Below are 16595 nucleotides of genomic sequence, written 5' to 3'. Positions count from 1 at the left end.
AGAGCGAGGACAAGCACAGCCTGTGCTCAGCACACCCGGCGTGGATGGGCCAGCCTGGTGGCACTCTGATGGCACTGGGACCTGCCAGCTCACGGCTGCTCAGGCACTCCTGGGCTTCTTGCTGCTTTGATGGACCAGGCACCATGAGTTGTTTTCCTGACACAACATAAACCTGCAAAGGGAGGAGAGAGAAGCCACAGATCCTGGTTTTCCAGGCTCTGATCTCCATTTCTCCAGCTGTGGTTTTGATGAAACGGCTGCAGGTGGGGAGAGCTGCTGAGGGCAGCTTTGCAGTGCCTGCATGGATGCAGGGGTGACCCTCTGCACTGTCCTGGCTTCACCCCTCACATTTGGATGGTGACAAAATTGTGCTGGTGTCCTGGTTTAGGAATGACATTCCCCAATTAAGTGCTCACATTGAAACATCCCAGACCAATTGCTCACAGCCCTACCCTCCCCCGAGGCAGGACGGAGAGCAGAATTGGAGGCACAAAATGTAAAGATCAGACAGGCTGAGATGAGAGCAATGTGCTAGAAACAGCAGTGGGATGTAACCACAGCAATACCAATAACAGAGTGTACAAGACAGATGAAAGATCAGACCACAAACCCGGGCAAAATAATGACATCAACAAACAGATCCAGCGGTCTGAAAAAGAACAGAATGACTCGGTGGTGTCACACAGCCCAGCCCGTGTGTGGGCAGGGCTCTGTGATGTGCAGCTGCAGGACAGAGAACTCATGAGCGACAGCACAGCTGCAGAGCACAGCCCGTGGGACGGACAAAACCACGAGCCAGACGAGCTCAGCGCAGGGAGCACAAGGCAAACAGCCTGACACAGGTGAGTCACCTGCAGGGCACACGGACCTGGCATGAGGGTGTGCCAGGGCAGGCGCCAGCTCGGTGGTGAGCACAAGGAGATGATGGCACTCCGCCCCTCGGGAACAACTCTGGGGCTGTGGGCTCCCGGGAAGCTTCAAAAGAGGGAGAACGAACTGTTGCACCGGGAGGACCCCCGCCGTTGGGGACGCGGGGACCGGGGCTGCCGTGGGCATCGGGCGGGGCCCCGGTGCCCGGCAGCGGCGGGGGCTCTGCTCCGCGGGCTCCGAGACTGCGGCTCAAGCATCGCCTCCCAGGGGCTCCGCAGGGATTTTGGGGATCCCCTCCCCGCTCCGCCCCGCGGCCCCACCCGCGGGGCCGCCCCCTGCGCTGCGGCGAGCGCGTCCCGCGGGGGGAGCGGGCGGTGGAGCCGCCCCTGCGCGAAGCTCTCCGCGCATCCTTCCATCCCCTCCCACGAGCACTGCATCCCCCAGCAAACATTCCATCCTCCGTGCATCCTTCCATCCCCCAGCAAACATTCCACCCCTCTGCGCATCCTTCCATCCCCCTGCGCACCTTCCATCCCCCCCGCGCATCCTTCCGCGCACGCCCTCAACCCCCGCTCCCCCTCCATCCATCCCCCAAGCACTCGTCCGTGCCTCCGCGTCTTTCTCCGCACATCCCTCCACGCACTCCTCCGTCGTCCCTCGCATTCCTCCACGCACTCCTCCATCCTCCCTCGCATCCCTCCACGCGCTCCTCCGTCCCCCCGCGCACTCCTCCATCCCTCCTCCATCCCTCCATCCCCCCGCTCATTCCTCCATCCCTCTTCCATCCCTCCGTCCCCCCGCGCACCCTGCGCCTGTCCGCGGCCGCCGGGGCCGCTCCTGCGCGGGGATGGCGGAGCGGCCGCGCTTCCTCTGCGGTGTGGTGGAAGGTAGGTCCCTCCGGGGCCGCGGCTGGGGCCGGTGCCCGACCCGCCCGGGCGTTTCGGGGGCTGTTCCGATCCACCCGAAGGGAAGCGGGATCGGGACGGGCCCCAGGCTGGGGGGGAGGTGGGAGTGGGGCCCTTGCACAGACCCCCGTCTCTGCCAGGGGGCTGGACCAGCACCTCTGGGATGCTCCCAGCTCTCCCCAGAGAGCCCTCAGCAGAGCCAAAGCCCCCAGAGGGGCGCAGGGAGCCTCTGCTCGGCCTCCGGAGCTCCACACGGGGTTCTTGGCTGCCCTGGGCTCTGGGGCACTCCCCGGCGTGCCCCCCTGCCCGTGGGGCAGCCGTGCAGGACCTGTGCCCAGAGCTGGCCGGGGAGAGCTCTGTGCTTCTCCCTCCCCTCATCCCCAGCTCCCTCTGGAGCTGAGCACGGCCCGGCAGAACCATCTGCCCTCCTGCTGGCAGCACAGCACCCCTGCGAGGGGCACTGCCCTCCGCCCCACCTGAGAGGAGCAGGAGCAGCGTGCAAATGAATGTAAAATAAACAGGAAATGCAGGGGCGGAGAAGCTGACATGATTCAGACGTGAATCATTGATGTAGTAGAGCTGACCTGGGAAGGAGGACAGGGATGATGCTGGCAAATCCATTCCAGGAGAACGCTGCTGGCAGGGCTGAGCGGCCTCCTTGCCAGCCCACGTCAGCTCGCAGCAGCACGTGCTGTGAAAGTGTCACTTGCAGGGGCCATACAGGGACTCTGGGGACCTTGCTGGGATCTCAAAATAGCAAATTATTTACCTCAGAAACAAGTTTTTTAGGGTAAAATGTTTGCTGGGATTCTCAAGTGGCCGCAAATTTGGCCCCGTGCACGGTGGGGGATGGATGGCAAAGTGACCTTATATTGTTTCAAAGTATATGGAATAACCATGTAGGTGTTCAGGCAGGTAGAAAATCTGTCTGCAGAGAGAAGACAGATGGAGAGTGGGTGCTGCTGTGCTGCAAACCCCCCCACCATTGCCCAGGGCTGGTGCTGGGGGCTGCAGGGTGGGCTCCTGCCAAAGGGAGCCAAGGGAATGAGGGCAGATGGGCTCTGGGACACTCAGGTTCTTTGGGAAATGCAGGTGACACTGGCCTCATGGAGAGCTGGTCCTTTCTTCCAGCTTGATGGAGCCAGTGCAGCCTGCACCACCCAGTTTTGGGAATGCTGTCACTCCCCAAGCATCTTCTGTCCTTGGCCCTGACTGCTGGAAATTGCAGTGACTGGCTCAAAAGTTGCCCACGATGCAGAGAGAAAGCAGGGAGATACCTTGATGGCCAATTGTCATCACTGTCCAAGACATAATGGATTTCCTGTGAGACTTCACGTTGCATCTGCCAGATCTTGAAGAGAATTTAAGTGGCTGAAGCTCTTTAGCTCTTGCTAAATCTCAGGCCTGTGCTGGGACTCTGACAGGTTCCCTTTAACCTCCACTTTGAGGAGCTGTCAAATCTGCATTTCTCCAAACCCATTTATCAGCCTGTCCCAGGAGAAGGGCTTTGTGTTCCTCTGGACATCCTTTCTCCCTGCAAGATCTGCACCTGCCAGGTCTTCCTGCGTGCAGAAATAGGAAAGGCCCTTCCCTGAAGTGATCCCAAAGGCAGAAGGGGTGCTGCATGTCTGGCAGAGCATCTCTGCCTTCAGAGAGATTGTTCCAAGGCACTTCCCAACAGCTGCATTGTGCCTTTTTCCCTTCCCTTTTCCAGGTTTCTATGGGAGACCATGGTCAATGGACCAGAGGAAACTTCTCTTTCAATGGCAAGTACCCTGAATTTTCCTCTCTGGAGGTGTGGGTGGCAGCCAAGGGACCTCATTCTTGCAGTGTCCCCCTGTCCCGGCGTTCTCACGGCCCCGGGAAGGATCCGCGCTCGGCCGGGCCGTGGGTGCGGCGGGACGGACGGACGGACAGACAGACGCGGGGCCGGCAGGTGGTGCTGGAGTCCCATTTCTCCAGAGTTAAAAGACGGTTTCTTCGTGGAAATTATGAATTATTCTGCCATCCAATGATGCAGTTAGGACTCGGAGCTGATCTGTACTAATGAAAGGAGTGAGAGAGAGGTGTCTTAACAAACAAACTGTAGGGCTGCAGGTAGATAAACCCAGACACTGATATTTGAAAAAAGCAACAGGAGTAACCATAAATTCCATAGGAATTCCACTAATTGACACAGACTGCTGCTCACCCAAGGCCGTGTTAAATTCCTGGACTTGGAGAAAAAGACCAGAGACGCAAAGAAAAAGAAGGGAGGGGGAAATGTACATTGGAAGAGGAGGGGTCTGTATTAGGTGATTCAGGAAGTCTGTACCTCTCAAGTACCTCAACCAATAGGGAAAGAGAGAGGGAAATATGGCTGGGAAATTAATAAAAAGGGGGCTGCATGCTCTAGCAATCTGAGAGACCCCAGGGTGATGCCACCAGCAGCAAGCCAGGACACCAGGTGGGCATTTCCAGCCAGCCCAGGCTCGCTGAACCCGGTGGGAAGGGAGAGCATCACTCCATCCTGAGCACAGCTCTGTCCTGAGGCTGCCATCCCCTGCTGTGGGTGCCCTGCTGTGTCCCTGTGAGCCCCCAGGCATGTCTGTGTGTCACCCTGTGTCCCTGTGACAAAGGGATGTGCTCAGGGTCTGTCTCTGGGATGGGAGTTTTCTGTGCAGCTCCTCTCCAAGGGGCTGCTGCCCATGCAGGGGCCACCAGTGGGGTGAGCTGCACTGGCAGGACCTGCCACCAGTGACCTGGGGCTCTGCAGGGCTCCTGGGGGCAGTGCAGTGGTGACAGTGTGGGGAATCACAAGTGTAATTAAGGAGCAGAGTGCAGGGACAGAATTCACAGAACTCACAGAACGACCAGGTTGGAAGAGACCTCCAAGATCATCGAGTCCAACCCAGCCCCAACACCTCAGCTCAACCCTGGCACCCAGTGCCACATCCAGGCTTTGTTAAACACACCCAGGGATGGGGACTCCAGCACCTCCCTGGGCAGAACATTCCAGAACTTTATCACCCTTTCTGTAAAAAACTTTTTCCTGATATCCAACCTGTATTTCCCTTGGCACAGCTCGAGGCTGTGTGCTCTGGTTCTGTCAGTGCTGCTGGAGACAGAGCCCAGCCCAGCTGAGCACAGGCACCTTTCAGGAGCTGTGCAGGGTGATGAGGGCACCCCTGAGCCTCCTTTTCTCCAGGCTGAGCACCCCCAGCTCCCTGAGATGCAGGTACAGAAAGTGGAAGGAAAAGAAGCTGTGATGTTCTAAAGGACCTCAGGAATGAGAAGGTCTTGCCTGGTGCTGCACTGGGATGTGTTCCCGTGGTGGCACATGAGGGTGACATGTCCATTGGTATTTTTCTTATCTGGAAAGAAACAAAATAAGGGACTTTCATCACGAGATACCTGAAGTGCTTTCTACTCTGTTTGCCATGGGAAAATGTCAGACATTGTCTGCTGAGGAGGATAAATAAAACCAAATCAATATATCAGATGCCTTCCATACAGAAGTGCCAAAAGAGGGAGGTGTCTGCCCTCCCAGGGGGCACATCCTGCTGGTGTGTGACACAAACCTCAGAGCTCAGCCCTGGCTGGGATCTCTGTCTCCCTGTGGCTGTGCAGAGAGCCCATGTGGAGCCTGGCTGACTCCTTGCTCTCCCTGCACAGGCTGCAGCACCGAGGGCTCAACTGCTACATGTATGCACCCAAGGACGAGCTGAAGCACCGGCTGCTCTGGAGAGAGCCCTACACAGAGCATGAGGCAGGTAGCGGCTCTGCTGGGCCCCTCGGGGGGCTGCAGCCATCCCAGGGCCCTCAGGGGAAAGCATGGGCTGTGTCCCAGCTATTGCCATCCTGCCAGGACCCTGCCCATTGCTGGGAGGCCCCCAGACCTTGCCAAGGGCAAGAAGACTCCCAGACCGTGCCCATCATGGGGAATTGCCTAAGGGACCAGCCAGCTTCCCTTGTGGGTCCCAGGCAATGTGCTTGAGTATAGCCAGGCCCACAGACCCCTGTCAAAATCCTCTGTGTCATAAGGAAGTGGAAATGCTCTTCCTGGAGCCTCTCCCCTCCCAACGACCTCAGCTCCTTCCTCTCACAATCCTGGGGTCCACTCTCTCTCCACCCATTGTCCTGCTCCATCCCTTGTCCTGCTCAATCCTTTTTCTCTCTCCATCCCTTACTTCCCTAAATTGCTTGTCCCCCTCCATCCCTTGTACTCTCCATTCCTGGTCCTATTCCATCCCTTGATCCTGCCCCATCCTTTTTCTCCCTCCATTCCTTAATTCCCTCCGTCCCTTGTCCCCCTTCATCCTTTATTCCCCTTTATCCCTTGTACCCTCCATTCCTTGTCCTATTCCACCCCTTGTCCTTCTCTACCCTTTATCCCCCTCCATCCCTTGTTCCATTCCATCCCTTGTCCTGCTCCATCCCTTTTCACCCTCAACCCCTTATTCCCCTCCATCCCTTGTTCCATTCCATCCCTGGTCCTCCTCCATCCCTTGTCCCCCTCCATCCCTTACTCTCCTCCATCCCTTATTCCCTTCCATCCCTTTTCCCTCTCCAACCCTTATCCCTCTCCAACCCTTTTCCCCCTCCATCCCTTCTCCATCCCTTGTCCTGCTCTATCCCTTCTTCCCCTTTATTCCTCCTTCCATTCCATCCCTTGGTCCTGCTCCATCCTTTTTTGTCTTCCATCCCTTACTCTCCTCCATCCCTTCTCCCCCTCCAGCCCTCGTCCCCCCACCCCTGTCCCTCTGCCCCCGTGCCTCCCAGCTCTCACAGGTCCCCTGTGCTCTGTCCCCAGCCCGCATGCGGTCTCTCATCCAGGCTGCCCAGGAGCAGGGGGTGGAGTTTATTTTCGCCATTTCTGCTGGCCAGGACATGGTGTTTTCCAGCGCTGGGGATCGCCTCCTGCTGCAGCAAAAACTCAGGCAGGTACCGTGGGCCGTTCCTTCATCCCACTGCTCCCAGGCAAGGGGCACGTGTGCCTGTGTGTGCCCCCCGTGCCCACCCACGCGTGTTTCTGTGTGCCCCCCGTGCCCATCCACCCGTGTTTCTGTGTGCCCCCCGTGCCCACCCCATGGGCTGCTCTGGGGCTGTGAACCCCTCCTGCTGCTCTGGGCTGCCCAGTGGCCAATGTGCTGTCCCTGCTGTGGTGACAGAGAGCTGAGGGCTCCGTGGGTGCCAGACTGGGGCAGGAGAAGGAGCAGCCAAGCCCCAGAAGTTGCTGGGCAGCGCTGAGGGTGGCACAGGCTGGAGCAGAGCCCCAGGGAGGGCAGAGAGCTGCTGGCACGGTGGGGTTGCTCCGTGGGCAGCTGCTCCTCCCTTGGCAGGAGCTGCCCCACGCTGTGCCGTGCCCAGGTCCCCTCTGGAGCCCCTCGGGGCTCTCTGCTGCCCGGGGGTCCCAGCAGCCCCTGTCTGTGCCCACAGGTGGCTGCCATGGGGTGCCGCTCCTTCGCGCTGCTCTTCGACGACATCGACCCCTGCATGTGCCAAGCTGACAGAGATGTCTTCCCCTCCCTGGCACAGGCTCAGGCCTCTGTGGCCAACGAGGTCTACCAGGAGCTGGGCCAACCCTCAGTCTTCCTCTTCTGCCCCACAGGTACTGCCTGCAGCCCTGCAGCCCCCCAAAGCGGGGAGCCCCCTCAGACGGGGGTGCCCTTTGGCTGCACCCCTGTCCCTGCTGAGAGCTGAGTGCCCTGGCGGCCCCCACAGCTCTGCCTGGGCTCCTCACCCTCCCAGGGGAGCTCTGGCCGCCTCAGGACTAGACTGGAACTAGTCCATGATCCCAGCAGCCCCTCCCAGCCTTTTCACCCTCCCAGGGGAGCTCTGGCCACCTCAGGACTCGTCCAGGATCCTGGCAGCCCCTCCTCTGGTGGTGCCCAGCTCTCAGGGGATGCTCTGTGCTCTCTCCCCAGAGTATTGCAGCTCACTGTGTTCTCCCAGCCCCAGCCAGTCCTGCTACCTGCAGACCATTGGCCAGGAGCTGCTCCCAGGGATTGCTGTCATCTGGACAGGTGAGCCAGGACCAGCTCTGGGTGGGTGGCTATGGAAACAGGCTGAGCCCCGTGGCAGGGAGAAGTGATGAGGAGGAGGACTCCACCCTATCAGAAGGCTAATTAATTACTTTATTATACAACATTATTCTATATTATATTACACTATGTTACATTACATTTAAATTGAATCTGCCAAGCACTCGACTGCACTCCACTGCCCAGAATCTCAGCCTTCAGTCCCCACACACACACACATACCTGGCCTGATAGGCCAAGGAAACAAAACCCCATCACTGTGGGTTAAAAATCTCCATATTGCATTCTACTTTTGCACAAACACAGGCACAGCAAGTGATAAGAATTGTTTTTCCTTTCTCTGAGGTTCAGAAAATGTGAATCTCAGAAATATTCTAGGGAATTGTGCCTTGCTTTTCTCTGTGAGGAGAAACGTGGCTACACGTGGCCATGTGCAGTGTCTGCAAACCCTGTGGCCACGGGCTGTCCTGGGAGAGCCACCAGCAAGTGACCCCACTGTGGTGCCTGACACTGGGGTGTGCAGGGCTCGAGCTGGGCTCTGCTCTGCTCGCTGGGGAGCGTGGCTGTGCTGGGCACAACCCCATCCCCGTGTCCCTGTCCCTGCTGTGTGTCTGTGCTGGACCCTGTGCCCTCTGTGTGTGCCTCCCCTGGTGGCCCAGGCCCCAAGGTGGTGTCCCAGGAGCTGTCAGCAGAGCTGCTGGAGGAGGTGGAGGCCGTCCTGAGGCGCCGCCCCGTCATCTGGGACAACCTCTACGCCAACGACTACGACTGCCGACGCGTCTTCCTGGGCCCCTACATGGGCCGAGCTCCTGGCCTCATGTCCAGGCTCCACGGGCTGCTCCTCAACCCCAACTGTGAGCTCCAGGCCAACTTCATCCCCATCCACACGCTGGGCACCTGGTTTGGGAGCGAGCTGGGGAGCTGTGCCCGCCCTGAGCGTGCAGGTACCTGGCACCCGCGCCTCGGCAGCTCCGTGCCTGCCCAGCCCTGCGGCTTCCCTGCCCGGGGCTGCCCAGGCTGATGAGCTGCAGTTCCTCAGGAGTGGAGGGAGCCCTGGGGGACAGCCAGGGAGCTCAGGATGGAAGCTACAGCCCCCAGGAAGCCTTGGAGCTGGCGCTGCGTGACTGGGTGGCTGAGATAAACCAGCAAGCCTTGGAGCCAGGTAAATGGATTTGCACGAGCAGCATCCCTCAGTGCCTGGAGGGCTGGATCAGCTCTGCCAGGAGCTCGGTGGGTGGGGGGTGAGGAGCCCCTCCCTGCCCCTCTGGAGGGTGTGGGGCTGGTGTGGCAGCAGGGCCATGCGTGCCCATCCTGCCCTGCTGCCCCGTGGGTGCTCCTGCCACGGCCACAGCCTGGAGAGGGTTTCCTTGGCTGGCAGGAGCAGAGCCTGGGCCAGCTCTGGAGGAAGAGGTCAGCCAGGGGTGAGCTTGGTGTTTTGCAGTGTTTGCCTCTGTAAAGCCACAGCCTCACCAGCTCTGGGGGCCTGAACTCGAGCCAGGGTCCTGGCAGCTCAGGGGTGGAGGTCCCTGGCACCGTCCTGCCCCGTGGGCAGTAGTTTCCATGCTGGTGCCAAAGGAGCTTCCCTCTTGTTCCTTTCTGGCAGGAGGAAGGACCCCAGGACACCCCAGTGTCAGCCTCAAGGGGGGACCAAAGCTGCAGCCTGGCACAGCAGGAGGACAGGAGGGCACTCCTGACCCTCAGCCCCACATCTCTGCTCCTGGTGGGGCAGACCAGCAGAGCCCTGAGCCCTGTGCAGTGGCACCAGAGGAGGGGTGCAGGGAGGTGACCTCAGAGCCTGAGGAGGACAGTGGGAACAGGACAACCCCTGGCCATCAGCAGAGCCCTACAAGGGCTGGGGACCAGCCCACCACAGGGAGCTGTGAGCCCCCCTCTGCTCTGCCCAGTGTGGCTGGGAGTGCCCAGTCTGCAGGGATCCCAGTGGCCACCAGGACCCTCCCCAGCCCAAGCCCCACCACGAGCTCCAGCAGTGGGGCCAACACCCATCAGAACATTTCCCTGCCCACCAGCGATGCCAGGACAGGGGCTGGCAGCCCCATCCCGTCTCCCAGCAGCAGCCAGCCTGAGGCCATCAGGACTGATGTGCCCCAGACCCCCCCAGGACCTGGGGCTGGTGCCAGCCCTGGTGCCCCAGCCCCACTGGGTGATGAGGTTGCTGCAAGCCCTGGTCCCATGGCACCAGTGACCCCAGAGGAGGCTGGGCCTGGTCCCGTGGCACCACTGCCCCCCAAGGAAGCCACAGCCAGCTCCCCAGCACAGGTGACCCCAGAGGAGCCCAGGACCAGCCCCATGGCACCAGAGGAACCTGGGCCTGGCCCCGTGACCCCCAAAGATGCCAGGACCAGCCCCACAGCAAAGATGACTCCAGAGGAGCCCAGGACCAGCCCCATGGCACCAGTGACCCCAGAGGAGGCTGGGTCTGGCCCCGTGACCCCCAAGGAGGCCAGGACCAGCCCCACATCCCAGGTGACCCCAGAGGAGGCCAGGACCAGCCCCACATCCCAGGTGACCCCAGAGGAGGCCAGGACCACCCCCATGGCACCGATGACCCCAGAAGAGGCTGAGTCTGACCCTATGGCACTGATGACCCCAAAGGAGGCCAGACCCCAGCCCACAGCACCAGTGACCCCAGAGGAGGCCGTGTCCAGCCCTCCAGCCCCCCTGACCCTGGAGGAGGTGCGGATGCTGGTGGAGCTCTTCTACCTGCCCTACCACCACGGGGCTCTGGCGCAGCAGCTCCTGGAGCACTTTCGGTGGCTGCGAGCAAACAGCCTCAGCGTGGGGGTCCCGGCCGCGGCTCCCGATGCCTGCGGGGTAAGGCGGCTCCCGGAAGGCGGCTGCGGTGGCTCGGGTGTCCCCCCGGTGGCTGACGGGCGGTGTGTGTCCCCAGGGCACGCGGTGGCGGGGCCGGGCTCAGTCCTTCCAGCTGCTCTGCGCTCGGACGTGCCGCCTGCACAGCCGCCTGGTCAGCACGGCCAGCAGGGCGCTGCTCTACGACCTGCACCCCTACCTCTGGGACATCCGCAACATGCTGCTGGCAGCCAGCGCCTTCGTCCTCTGGCTGGGTACGTGGCTGATGCCAGCTCTGCCATTCCTGCCAGCCCTGCCATTCCTGCCATTCCTGCCAGCTCTGCCAGCTCTACCATTCCTGCCAGCCCTGCCATTCCTGCCAGCCCTGCCATTCCTGCCATTCCTGCCAGCTCTGCCAGCTCTACCATTCCTGCCAGCCCTGCCATTCCACCAGCCCTGTCATTCCTTCCATTCCTGCCAACCCCTGCCATTCCTGCCAGCCCTGCCAGCTCTGCCATTCCTGCCAGCCCTGCCAGCTCTGCCATTCCTGCCAACCCCTGCCATTCCTGCCAGCCCTGCCAGCCCCTGCCAACCCTGCCATTCCACCAGCCCTGTCATTCCTGCCAGCTCTGCCATTCCTGCCAGCTCTGCCATTCCTGCCAGCTCCTGCTAGCTCTGCCATTCCTGCCAGCCCTGCCATTCCACCAGCCCTGTCATTCCTTCCATTCCTGCCAGCTCTGCCAGATCTGTCATTCCTGCCAGCCCCTGCCTTTCCTGCCATTCCTGCCAACCCCTGCCAACCCCTGCCATTCCTGCCAGCCCTGCCATTCCTGCCAGCCCTGCCATCCCTGCCATTCCACCAGCCCTGTCATTCCTTCCATTCCTGCCAGCCCCTGCCTTTCCTGCCATTCCTGCCAACCCCTGCCATTCCTGCCAGCTCTGTCAGCCCTGCCAGCCCCTGCCCTTCCTGCCATTCCTGCCAACCCCTGCCCTTCCTGCCAACCCTATCACACCTCTCTAAACCCAGCTGTGTGGGAGTACAGTATTTGCAGGCAACCCCCAACAAATGATGAGGAGGACTCCACCTTATCAGTAGGCTAATTAATTACTTCATTATACTATATTTTTCTATACTATATTACATTATATTACTTTACATCTAAACTGAATCTGCCAAGCACTCACTCTGCACACAACTACACTGAATTTTGTGACTGTCACACACACACCTGGCCCTGATAGGCCAAGGAAACAAAACCCCATCACTGTGGGTAAACAATCTCCATATTGCATTCTACTTTTGCACAAACACAGGCACAGCAAATGAGACAAGAATATTCTTGGGAAGAATTATGCCTTGCTTTTCTCTATGAAGTGAAATGTGGAGCTACACCAGGGCACCAGCACCCTGGTGCTTGTTCTCCTCCCCAAGAAGGAGGTGAAGGTGTCTGGGCCCAGCCCAGAGATGTGGGGTTGTGCTGTGCAGCTGGCAGTGCCAGGGTCCCCACTGGAGCTCACCCCCCCTTGACATTTTCTGCTGCTGCCCCGTGTCCTGTGCTGACCACCTCTCCTCCTTTGCAGATGGTCACCTCCTCTGCGACCCTGACCCCAAGGGCACCTGGGGGAGCTGCTTTGGCTGTAAGTATGGGCACTGCCCTGGCTCACACACCTGCCTGGGGGCCTGGCTGCTGCCCCCCATCACCTCCAGCCCCACAGCAGCAGCCAGCACTCACCATCTGCGGCATTCACATCCTCTGAACAGAGAGAGACATAATTGTCTCCCACAGTTTTTTTCCTGGAGAAGCACAGAGAGAAGAAAACAATTCTTAGCTCTACTTGCCGCTCCTGTTGTTTTTGCACATGTGGAATGTGTTAGGGAGATTATTTACCTGAAAGGATTTGGTAATTGGATCCTGCTAAGAATTGTTTTCTCTTCTTCTCTCCGTGCTTCTCCAGGAAAAAACCTGTGAGAGAAAATCATCTCTCTCTCTGTTCAGAGAATGTGAATGCCACAGCCATCAGGCTGCCCTTCCCCACACTCTGCCTGCAGGAATGGCCCTGGGAATGCTGCCAGGGAGGGAGCAGATCTTCGCCATATCCCACAGCCATTTCTAGGATATGGTTCCTCAGCCCTTTTATCCCAGAGACCCCTTAGCCTGTGTGGGAAAAGGGTTCTGGGAGCAGTGATGCCCTGGGTGAGAGGTGGGACTGTGTTTTGAATGCCTGTGCATCACTTTGCACAGTTTTCCTCTGGTTTAGGGCTCCCTGGTTGCTCTGGGGGCCTTGTGACCTCTTACTAAGCAAGAACCGTCACCAGGTGATGACCTGAGCAGGTCCCCAAGTTCAGTGTGAGAAGGAGCCGTGTGCCTTGAGCCCCTTCCGTGGGGAAGCAGCACGCAGGGCACATTCTCACCATCCTGGGCTGCACATCTGGGGAGCAGCTCCTTGGAGCTGTGGCAGAGGCTGATCTCCCCCTGCCCAGCAGCTTTTTGTTCATCTCATGTGTTCATCTCCTGCTGCTTCCAGGGTGCCAGAGTGTCAGTGCCCCGATGCTGCTGGGGAGGGACGCCGAGCCCTGGGCGCGCCGTGGGGGCCTCTTTGGAGAGCTGCAGGTGAGAGTGGGTCCCTCCCTCTCTCTGGGGCTGAGGAGCCTTTGGAAGTCACCATCCCAACCCTGCTGCTGAGCTGCTGCAAACTCGGGAAGGCAGAGCTGCCCCGCGCCTCTGCGCCTCAGCTGTGGTTCCTGGCGTTTCAGGAGTCTCAGAGCCCTTCTCCTGCTGCCTCCAGGATGAGGTTTGGAGCCAGGGTGAACTGATGGGCTGTATCTCTTCCAGGCACTGCTGCCCGTGGGGAACAGCTGTGACCTCTTCTACCATCCACCGCCGCTCTTCCCGTCCAGCCAGCTGTACGTGCTGCGCCCGCTGCTGCCCCTGGACAAGGTGAGAGCTGTGGCATGCAGGGAGATCCTGCCAGAGCCTTTGTGTGGCTTGTGCTGCCTTCAAAATGATGAGTTACAGGTTCATCTGCTGCTGAGCTCCCAGTGTGGGGTGACACAGGTGGGAGGGTCCTTGTGTCCAGCTCTGCTCAGAGTCAGCTGGTCTAGGGCAAAATTTGGGGCTGTGGTCAGCAGCGTGTCAGACCCTGGCCTGGAGAATGTGCTGTGGCCTCAGCAAACCAACCTCTCTGTGACAGGGGCCTGGGCAGAGCAGGAGAGGGAGCCCCCTCAGCCATGGATAAACCAGCACCAGGGCAGGGTTGCCAGGTTGTGGATGATCTCCAGAGCAGCCCCAGTGCTGATCTCCAGCACTGGCCGTGAGCAGATGTCAGGAAAAATCCAGAACAGGACAAGTGTGAATGGCAACTTCCTGCAGCCTTCACCAGTCTGCAGCTCTGGACACTGCCAGAGGCTGTGGGGATCCATCTCCAAACCCCTCCTTCAAACACTCATCCAGCTGATGGGGTGATTCCCTGCTGGAGAGCAGCAGTTCCTGTCAGCTGTGACCTGCTTGGAGCCAGCTCTGCTCTGACATCCCTTGATGGGACAGGGAGGGAAAGGGACAATCTGAATATGGAGGCACAAAATGTTCAAGGTTTCCCATGCACCTGCAGTGAGCATCCCTGTCCCTCACCCTGCTCCTCTCCAGCCCAGGAAAGGCTCACACCACAAATCCAGCCAGCACAGACACGAGTGCAGGCTCGCTCAGGCTGAACCTTGACAACAACAATGTTGAGAGGAAGAGCCAGCTGAGCCCATCAGCCCGTTGCAGGAACAGGCACAGCAGGGCACGGTCCTGCCTCTGTTTTTGGGTGATCAGGGCAGCCTCCCCTTTCAGGAGCAAGGCTTTTATCAGAATGTTTGCAGCAGCAAACTCGACTGTGACCGGGACATTTGGGGATGTCCTGCTGTGCTCAGGCTCTCTGGAGACCTGAGTTTCAGGGTTGTTTTTGGTGCTCCAGCAGCTGCTCTCAGGATGCCTGACTGGAATGGCAATTTGAAGGCTCCCTGTGCTGTGGCCATGAGCCCGAGGCCAGCAGAAGGTGGTGGCACTGTGGCATGGCAGGTACAGCCAGGGCTGACACGGATCTGGCTCTTCCAGGGAGAGCTTTACCGCATGTGCCGGGAGAGTCTGGACTGTGATCCCAAAGTGGCAGAGATCCTCGTGGCCCACCCGGATCTCCTCGGTGACAGGTGAGATGTGGCCCCTCTGAGGCTCCCTCCTGGACATGGTGCAGGGCTAGGGTGTGAGGAGATGGCCTCTCTTGGCATCCCTGTGGGGACCAGCACTGCCCCATGGCTGACAGTGGTCTCACTGGGAGGGACATCCCCATGCTTATGTCCAGCAGGGACATGGCAGCCACCACTGTGGATGTCCAGCCTGGATGCTGGAGGCTGCAGGGGCTCTCCTTGGCTGAGGGGTCTCAGAGGGATGGTCAGTGAGTGCTGGGTGTGCTGTCCAGCTGGGGAATGAAGGAGGAGGCTGCTCTGAGGTTTCCCAGGGGCTCCAAGCTCAGCTCAGCCGTGCTCCCCCTCTCCCTGGCAGGCTCCTGGGCAGCTTCCTCAGCCTGAGCCCCGAGTACACCTTTGTGCTGGAGGACGAGGGTGGCCCCTGCGGCTACGCAGCCGGAGCTCTCCACGCCGAAGGCTTCCTGCAGCAGCGAGACAGCAGCTGGCTGCCAGCCATCCGGCACAAGTACCCCCCAGAGCTGGGCACAGTGGGGCCAGCTCTGGGACAGGTGAGGGGACACCTGGAGTGGGGATAGGAGAGGTGGAGGGGGTTCCCTCATTGTGCTTGTCTCCGGCAGGATGCCCTGGAGGAAGCAGTGCTCTTCTTCCACGCAGAGCCGCTGGCAGTGCCCCAGCCCGTGCTGAGGCGCTTCCCCTCCCTGGTGCAGCTGGGCACGGCCCCCCGAGTGCTGGACGTGGGCGCCAGTCGCAGCCTGGCCCTCTGCCTGCTGAGCGCGCTCAGGGCCAACGGTGAGCGTGACCTCCGAGTGCTGCCCTTCATCCCAGTGCTCCCTCACCCCCCAGAGCCGGGAGCTGTCCCCTGCTCCCAGGCACTGTCCCCTCCCCTTGCACTGGGGACATGCGGGCCTGTGTCTCAGGGCATCACTCTGTGACAAAGGGACAGGGGAGAGACCGATTCCTTATGGAGGGGTCACTGTCACTGTGTCCCCAGTCCCAGCACTGGTGTCCCAGTGCCCTGACCCGTCGCCTCCCTTCCAGGGTCACGGGGAGTGTTCTGCCAGGTCAGTGACACCGACCGGCAGCAGCTGAGCTTCTACAGCAAGCTGGGCTTTGTCGCCCTGCCGGTGGCCTGGGGCAGCTCTCCCGGCTCTCAGCTCCTGGGACGGCTCCTCTGACGGGGCACAGGGCAGCAGTGCCCCAGGCCAGGCTGGCTCCCGGGCCAGGCTCAGCTCCCCATCCCACGCAGCATCAGCCTGAGCAAGCGGGAGCAGAGGGGCACCTGGAGCAGGCCAGGTACTCATGAGAGGGGACATGGGGGCAGCAGGATGTCACTGGGATGTGTGCAGGGCTGTGAGGCACCTGGGTGGCAGAGAGCTATTTCTGCTGCTCACGGGATTTGGCCACCTCTGTGCCATCCCAGCTGTTGCTGTTTGCTGGGTACCCTGCACCTTTGCTGGGGACCCTCAGGCCTGCAGGAGCTCGTGAGCAGCGTTTGGGTTTGTGGTCCTGGGGCACAGCACGGTGCCTTAGTGCCACGGGAGTGTCCCTGTCATGCAGGCTGGGCTGCCCAGCTCTCTCCATGCCCCGGGTGGCCTGAGACTGGGCAGCCGGTGCTGGGGCTGGCTCTCGGCACTGAGGACCTGCTTGTCTGTATGGACTGATCTGGTGTGGGATGCGGTGAGGCAGCCTCTATTTTTGTGCCTGGGGCCTGAGGGAAGCGCTGTCCTTGGCAATAAAGCGTTTGCTGGGCTCTCACCGTGGCTCATTTCTTGGGGGAAGGTTTTGGGGTGCCAGCAGATCCCT

At 60.1% G+C, this 16595-nt stretch overlaps 1 protein-coding gene across 4 annotated transcripts; it reads left to right on the top strand.

Moving 5' to 3' along the window:
* The first annotated feature begins 758 nt into the window (after positions 1 to 758).
* LOC311152899 (protein O-GlcNAcase-like) lies at positions 759 to 16492 on the top strand. Of its 4 annotated transcripts, none has more exons than XM_084204341.1 (18): positions 759 to 842; positions 3490 to 3541; positions 5430 to 5527; positions 6568 to 6698; positions 7194 to 7365; positions 7682 to 7780; positions 8458 to 8742; positions 8838 to 8960; positions 9402 to 10075; positions 10175 to 10630; positions 10707 to 10881; positions 12188 to 12244; positions 13133 to 13218; positions 13441 to 13545; positions 14704 to 14795; positions 15148 to 15340; positions 15410 to 15581; positions 15831 to 16492. In XM_084204341.1, exons 2-18 carry the CDS (start codon positions 3513 to 3515, stop codon positions 15965 to 15967), a joined length of 3084 nt encoding a protein of 1027 aa, XP_084060467.1. In that variant the 5' UTR covers positions 759 to 842; positions 3490 to 3512; the 3' UTR covers positions 15968 to 16492. The 4 variants fall into 4 exon arrangements, with proteins under 4 accessions (XP_084060467.1, XP_084060465.1, XP_084060466.1 ...); XM_084204339.1 differs by having other exon boundaries at positions 9402 to 10243; positions 10322 to 10630; XM_084204340.1 differs by having other exon boundaries at positions 9402 to 10321; positions 10412 to 10630.
* The last annotated feature ends 103 nt before the right edge of the window (positions 16493 to 16595 follow it).

The sequence above is a fragment of the Fringilla coelebs genome (assembly GCF_963513975.1).
Source record: "Fringilla coelebs genome assembly, chromosome: 4".
Classification (NCBI taxonomy): domain Eukaryota; kingdom Metazoa; phylum Chordata; class Aves; order Passeriformes; family Fringillidae; genus Fringilla; species Fringilla coelebs.
The sequence above is the reverse complement of the archived record's forward strand: the minus strand, read 5'-3'. Positions and strand labels throughout refer to the sequence as shown.

Excerpts from the sequence above, each read along its gene's own strand:
- LOC311152899 (XM_084204338.1), top strand. The coding sequence starts at position 3,513 with ATGGACCAGAGGAAACTTCTCTTTCAATG. Across the intron at positions 5,528-6,567 it reads CTACACAGAGCATGAGGCAG|CCCGCATGCGGTCTCTCATC; the intron begins GTAGCGGCTCTG and ends CTCTGTCCCCAG. Across the intron at positions 7,366-7,681 it reads CTTCCTCTTCTGCCCCACAG|AGTATTGCAGCTCACTGTGT; the intron begins GTACTGCCTGCA and ends CTCTCTCCCCAG.